At 43.3% G+C, this 7,719-nt stretch overlaps 1 protein-coding gene across 1 annotated transcript in view; it reads left to right on the plus strand.

The window, feature by feature from the left end:
* Positions 1-2,244: 2,244 nt before the first annotated feature.
* The window catches only part of CRYBG3 (crystallin beta-gamma domain containing 3), a 115,905-nt gene continuing 110,430 nt past the window's right edge, over positions 2,245-7,719 (plus strand). The window contains exon 1 of the mRNA XM_012801491.2: positions 2,245-2,535. Within this exon, the coding sequence (XP_012656945.1) occupies positions 2,387-2,535 (149 nt within the window). The 5' untranslated portion in view covers positions 2,245-2,386. The remainder of the gene's footprint in view (positions 2,536-7,719) is intronic.

The raw sequence follows: 7,719 nt of genomic DNA on the forward strand, positions 1-7,719 counted from the left end.
TGGAAAAAAAAAAAAGGAATTTAAGAAATAATTATACTTTAGAGAGACTGAGAACCACACAAATCTATCCCATAATCCAAACTAAATGTATTCCCAACTTAAATTCCCCAGCAGGTTCCCAAATTTTCCCAATTAATGGGAAAAATGTCATAGAGGAAAACTATGAATGGAAAGAGATTGTGATATTAATCAACTTCATTGCATTAAAATATTTACTTTTGTAAATCCTCTAAAACATATGACCATGGATCACATTGCTGAGTTCACACTTGAAGAGACTGTGCCAGTGAGGAGCTCTGAAGCGTGAGCTTCGTCAGCATCACAGTAAGTGTGCCCCTACCGTAGGCACTCCCCAAGTGTCTAGGGGATAACTGGATGAACCAAAGGATAAAGACAACAGTGCTAAATTAGTATTTCTAAGATCCGGAGAACTCCAAAATTTAACATTTTTATAGTCGTTCTCATGAAATCTTGGAATTTAGTACTATAGAGCCTCCATAGTTGATCACTTTTCTGTATTAACCATCTCCTTAAGTTGACCTTATTTTCTCTTTTAAAAAAAGTTTCTTATTTCTTATTTTGGCTTAGTATGAGGGTACACGTACATTAAGTTGCAGTGTTTGCATTTGTAAAGTCGAGTTGCAGTGAGTCCTTCACCCAGGAAGTGTGCCATATACCCTCACGTTGTACCTGTCAGGAACCTACCACACTCCCTCCCCACTACTCCCCTTCTTGAATTCCTGTTTTTCCTCATGTGGGCCAGTAGTTGTTGATCTACTAGTTTCAGATTGGTACTGAGTATATGGTATGTTTGCTTTTCCATTTTGAGATGCTTTACATAGGAGAATGTTCTCCAAATCCATCCAGGTAACTACAAAAGATGCAATTTTCATCTTTTTATGGCTGAATAGTATTCTATGGTATATACCATAGTGTATTAATCCATATTCACGGTTTATGGGCACTTGGGTGAGCACTTTGCTTTCTTATTCTAGTATATTATCCTTATGTCATCTTACTCTTTTCCTATATTTGCAGACTCACAGAGAAGTAGGAAAAATTTGGAAACAAGTAAAAAAGGGTTCATCTTGAGGGATAGTCCGAGATGAACCCAACTGAAGAAAACTGAGCTAATTGAACTTTGATGGGTTCAATCCAACCAGAACAGATAGAATGCCTTGGCTCTGATGCAAGCTGATGGGGGCTGGAGGTTGTAGGAGGAGGCCTGGGGTGGCGGAGAGACTCAAAAGTCAGTCACTAGCTGGTGCTGACCTGGGTCTGTAGAGGCACAATCCACTTCTGAGCAACCATCTCCTCCAATGCCCCAAAGCCGGAACGCCTCCAAGATTCCCCTCGGCATAGGACATTTCACTTTTTAGCTCGTTTACTTCTGTAACATTTTTAGTGACCAAAGGCCATTTCACTTCCTTGATTTCTAGGGGTAGGCTTTAAACAAGCCAAAGCTAAACACCTGGGTGAAGGGCCTCTCCATGTTTTCTGCACCAGCTGCTAGGGGATAAACAACTAAGAAAATTCGTATTATTGTGTTCAGACACTTATTTTAAAGCAAATTGTAAGGACCTTTTGGTTTCCATATTTCAGTCATGTCCATGTAAGGGCTATAGAACATGTTTCGGCATTTTCAAGTTTGAATGATACCTGTTTTCTATTGGTGTCGTTTTTCAAAGAGCTGGAGGAGCAATGTGTAGAGTGTGAGTTTAGACCACGCCTGGGCTGGGAAAACGCCCTCCGCAGTAAAGCAGAACAAGACCCGAGTCGGCGACCACTTGTCAGGTACCAGCTCCCTCCCTCTCTCTGCGTCTGAATCTCCGACCCGGGGTAAACGCGTCTCCCGGTTAAAGCCGTCTAGGGTGGCTGTTAGCAAAGGCAGTCCAGGGCGCCCCCGTACTGCAGTTTGCGAGGTATATTCACAAACCTTAGTTTGGAAACCTTTTCAAAAGTTTGAAAACTTTTTCTGTGCCTTGATTGTAGAATAGAAAATAACAAAGTACTTGAAAGCAAAAAGCAAAGCCTGGAGCCCGCGTGGCTCTCAGAGAGGTCTCCCCACCCCGCCCTGCGACCCGCACCCCCCGGGGGACCCGCACCCCACCAGGGTGGCTGCGGCGGGGTGTTCCGGGCGGGGCGGCGGCCTCTGGCTCCTCCCGGGGGCGGGCCGCGCCGAGCGAGGGCGGGAGGAGGAGCGGCCACCTCGGCGCGAGCTGCAATAGCGCGGAGAGGGAGCGCGTCGCGCCCGCGTCCCGCCCGCTCGGGATGGACTGAGTCGAGTTGGCGGCTCGCGCCGTGTCAGTCCTGCGCCCGGCCCGGCTTCGCGTACTGGGCACCACCTAGTCCGCTTCCCGCGGGCTGCCCCTGCCGCGCCAGGGAGATGTCCGGCGGCCGGAGGAAGGGCAGCGCCCCCTGGCACAGCTTCTCCCGGTTCTTCGCTCCCCGAAGCCCTTCCCGGGACAAGGAAGAGGAAGAGGAGGAGAGGCCGGGGACGAGCCAGCCTCCCGCACCCGGCCAGGGCGATGCCAGGTGGGAGCCTCGGGCGGGGGCGTCGGGGACCCTGCGCGGACTCGCGGGACTGGGCTGCTGGCCCGCGGCGAGCCGCTCTCGGGCCAGGCTGCAGTTCGCTCGCTACTTTCTGTTCTCTCTCCTCCATTGCTAAAGTTTCTTCCTTCTCGCCCAGTCCCCGTGCCTCATCGCGGGGTTAAGTCCGGATGAAGTTGTAGCGCGGGGGCCGGTGCATTCCCGAGCCCAGCCTCGCTCCCACCTCCCCTGGGCGGACGTGATTCGGTTCCCGTCCCACACACGCTCTGCTCTCCAGGCGCTGTGCAAAAGCGACTCCCCGGTGTTCCGCCGGCGTTAATGGGAAACACTTGTGAACCCAGCGGACCCGTCAGCCTGGGGGACGAGGGCGCGATCCAAAACCACTTATGCGGGGAGTAGATGGGGCAAAAGCGGAGAAGGTAAAGCTTGGGGCGTCCCCGATTTCTCCTCAGATGCGAATGCTGCAAGTTCCCAGAGTCTGGAAAGGAAGACACCAGCTGTCTTGGTTTCAGTAACCAAAACATGCCTTTTCTCCTTCCATCACCTCCACCGGTCCAAAAATTATTTTGTAAAAGATGACTATTTTGAGTCTTTTCATCCATCCTGAAGGAGATAGAGGGGTTAAGTGAAATGCAACTCGTCTTGAATTTTTCAGAAGGGCGCGCTAGCTCTTCAGTTGCACTAGAAGCGTGTTACCCTGTCATTGGAAGGATGTTTACTTCAGACTCAAGAGTTCCTGGTGAGATTCAAGGAAAACACAGATGAGAAACATAACTATGACTGAGCTAATTCCATTGCTATTCAGGTTTTGAGATTTGGTTTTAATTACGTGTTCCTCAGTTTCCCTACTTGTGAAATATTTCCATTTCCACCATCTGTTAAGATGACCACATTTTTCCAACAAAGTTTTTACTATAATTAACTGGTTATTTTCCTGAGGTGCTTCAGCTATTATTGCCCTGACTGTTGAACGTTTAAAATTCAAAGTTGCACAGAAGTTAAAAATAGTTTTGAAGTCTGACAGATCTCAGCCAGGATGTCAAATAGTTCTGCTGGTGTGGACAGACAGCTTACAATGCCTGCCATCACTGGAACAGCACTTACGTTCTTGTATAAAGTGAAAGCAGTCTGTAAAAAAAAGCCCATGTGTAGACTTAGCAAAAGTTGGTAACTTGAGAGGCAGTGTTAGAAGGAGTAAGCAGGCCAATTTCAGGTTTCTGTCAGTATTGTCCTGAAATCATGCCTCCCTCTCCGCCCTATTTTGGCTTTTTAAGGCACTTCTCATTTCTAATTTCTTTTATGACTGGAAGTGACCACTCCAGCAGCTAGTTCCTTGTCTACCTACCACTTCTCTATTCTGGTCAGACCCAGTTAGTCATAGACTGCAGCTTTTTGACAATGAAAATTATAATTGTGCTTATGTGAACACTAATTTTGTCTTCATTTTTTTTTTTGAACTTGCCAGATGTTAAGGGGATAACAGATAATCCTTTGTGTGGGTGTTCTACTGTTTTAAATGAGCTTAAATCTTTCATTTCAAGGGTATAAACAAACACAAAGCCTTTATTGAAAGTTTAATGAAACAAATGGAAACGCTTAGTAGTACCGAATGTCCTAGTAACACTACACCCTGGTGTTAACATGATTGGAAACAGAATTACAATTTGTCACTGTGATCTTATTTCAAGATGGAGGGGTATTTTGGCTGTTTTTCTCTGTTGCTCTAAAAACTTTCAGTCTTAATGAGAGCCCACTTTACCTTTTGTAGTGGTGGTTTTAGATTCAGAGGAGTCAATTCAATGGCCAGATGGGCTTGGTGTGGTAGGGTTGTAAAGATGAATGAGAAAAGGGGTTCTTTCCCTCAAGGAACTATGGGTAGCTGAGAAAACCATGTGAAAACAGTAATATCAGCACCTATTATATTTCTACCACTTTACCAAGTACCTTCATTAATATTATTGAAACCTATGTTATCAGTATCCCTATTTTTTGTAAAAAAAAAAAAAAAACAGGGTTAAAGAGGGCGGCGCCTGTGGCTCAAAGGAGAAGGGCACCGGCCCCATATGCTGGAGATGGCAGGTTCAAACCCAGCTCCAGCGAAAAACCACACACACAAAAAACAAGGTTAAAGAAACTCACCCAAAGTCACATAGCTACCTTTCACTCCGCGAACATACGGCAAGTCCTGCACTGTGCCAGCAGCTCTGCGCATACAGTAAGGGTTACTGTCAGAATTCTGGTTTTTTAGTGTCCTTAAAATTAGGTGCATTCCCTCAAATGAGTACTATACAGTCCTCTCTTCTGCCCTCCCAACGTGAATTTACATGAATTTTATCATATAGCTTGCACATGTACAAATAGAAAATGGGGCTTAAAGTTCTGTTATGAACAGAATTCCTTAACAATTTCTTAAGTACAGAATTTAAAAAATTTAACATAAATGTAATTAGGAGACCAATAAAAGTCAAATTTATAGCATTCTCTTGTCAATTGTATTTCGGCTACTCACAAATACACAGGGTCTTTGGGGAGTGGCCATGACCGCACTATTCTGCCTCATGCTGTGAGACAGGTCTTCCGATATTTCCTATTTTGAATCACAGGAAAGCTTTTATTTTTAGGGTATGCTGTGAGTTACGTGAGCTTCACTTAGTATGAACACATCATTGATGTATTGAATTTGCTGCTGTTCTGATCTCATTAACCTTCCATAACTAAAAAAACTCGTATTCACATCAACACTGGTATATATTCAGACTCAGGTGTGGACACTCAAATTGCTTAACAGAACTCCTGACTGCTACCAGGAAATTCTTACATTAATTTATTTTGGATTATATAGAAACAAACACTGCAATTGAAGTTTTCATAGGATACCCAAGAACTCCCAGAGAATTATTGCAGCAGGGTTAAGCCCAATTTATGAGCACACAGGAATAGATTCATTGGAAGTATGGGGGATAGAAGGGGGACCAGGCCAGACTTCACAGTGGAAGTGATTTTATTTAATAATTGGCCTTCAAAGGATTGGTGATATTTCTGTAGGCAGAGATCTTAGCCAGGAATAGAGGAGCTGAACAAAGGCCTGAAGGGGTATATAATCTATTAGGAGCTGTATAGAGGGACAGAATAAAGGGGCAGTAAGAAAATTAGGTTGGAACTGGGTCTCTAGACAAAAGGTTTGGCTGTTGATTTAAAGTTCAGAAAATTTTTGCAAAAGTGTTAAACAGATACTGCTGAAATGTGAAACTTGAAGGGAGGGATATTTGCCTTCTTATTTTTATCTGCTTTGAGACAGCTATTGCTCAACTTTTTTTTATTTGTTGCTATATCATGCATGATAGACCTGTTTACAATGGAAGGGAGATAGTAAGGTGGGAGCAGCCTTTCCTAAGGGCTGAATGTATACTCCTGGGCTAGGTACTTTTACTTGCAGCATTTTATTTAAACTTCACACTCAGCCCAAGAATTTGGTACATTTACCACCATCTGCAACTGAGGAAACGGATGGCAGAAGAGTGCTTAGTAGTAGATGCTATAGATAGTTTTCATGCAACAGTTCCTTGAACTGGACTGTTTTATCTATTGCAAGATTTTTGGCGTCCATGACCTTACCTACTAATTGCTAGTAGTATTTGCTGGTCATTGGGATAACTTAAAATACCTCCTTGCTGGTGGTTGAAGGAGACAGTGGTACCACTCTCAGTGGAGAATGATTTACCCAAATCATGGTTTAGAGGAATAAGAGGAATCATGAGAGGAGTAAGTTTTAGGGATGAGGTTTGAACTTAGGTCTCTAACTGCCTCCAGAGCTCTGCTTCTTGCTTTTGACATCACCCTGTCCACCACCCTTCTGAACTCTACTCCTTCAAACACTTTTGAATATGCAAGTCAATGGGACCATTCCTTCCTCTGTTCCATACTGGGTGACAGTTTGGCTCATTTCAGGTATATTTCTTTTGGCTGTTCCTTAGAGTGACCTGATATAGTGTCATTTATAGAGAGAAGGTAAGACTCGATCAATAGACACAAAGATGTGGGCTGTCTTATTCATCTTTGTATCCCCTTTACTTAATTCAGATGAAGACTGAATCTGTTTCATGATTGGAACATTAAAGTGCTTATCAGTGACTTTCAGCTAAGGGTAGTCCACTCCCCTCCAAGTGGGCTTTTAGAAACATGAGGGTTGTTTTGCTTGTCACCATGACTGGAAGTGTTGAGAGGTTGGGGCCAGGGTGCTAATGGGTTGTAGTACAGAAGCTACTCTCATAAAAACTGTCAGTAGTGCCTCTGATGACAAGTATGAGAGCTGTTGGTCTTCAGATTAAACTACCAGAGTTGACCATAGCATCAATTATGTGAGGAAAGGGAGCTTTGTTCTCTTAATTTTCATGGTGATTTTATTTGTATTGATTTGAAGCACTATTGAAGATAATTGGTAATTAGTGTGTTGAATAGGAGATTCCCTGTGCCACCCTGGCAGTTTGTACTTAGAGTAGTAAAGATATCTGGCGAATTCCAAAAGTACTCAGTGATGTGTATTTCATCTGCATTTTGGGTTCCCAGGTTAACTCAAAGCAAAAACTGCATCTTGGTGGTGGTGTAGAAATAGAAACTGTTTTAAAGTGTCAGTACCCTACCTTTTTAAGTGATTTTCATCTCTTGGGTTTAATAGAGTGTCTACCAGAAAGCTAATTTGGGGATTCTGTTTCTTTGGAAATGGACTCAAAATTGTGATTGCAGGCCAGTGTACCACAAATTGACCTGCAATAAATTTACATAATCTGAAATGTTAATTTTACTGAATTTACATAATCTGAAATGTGAACTTTTTGCTGAAAAGTAACAGTGATAACATTGTATACAATGTAACATTATAAACAATTTCAAAGTTCTGATGAAATGCACTGAAGCCCAGACATAGCAGAAATGCAAGATAAAACTAAGGTAACAAGAAACTGTAGGTTGATGTAAATTTAAACTAAGGAAAATAGTCCAGACTATATGCTGAAAAGAGAGAATCAACATAAAATAAAATTTAAAGAAGTAATACTTACTTTGAATCTGTTCAGTCCATAAACTGAGTAGCTAATATATGTCCAACATGCTAAGCAATGACACAGAGATAGTGAATGGCCAGAAGTGCTCTCAAAGAGTTCATGAGTAATG

The sequence above is a fragment of the Otolemur garnettii genome, unplaced genomic scaffold, assembly GCF_000181295.1.
Source record: "Otolemur garnettii isolate 467f Iridium unplaced genomic scaffold, OtoGar3 scaffold00009, whole genome shotgun sequence".
Taxonomy (NCBI): domain Eukaryota; kingdom Metazoa; phylum Chordata; class Mammalia; order Primates; family Galagidae; genus Otolemur; species Otolemur garnettii.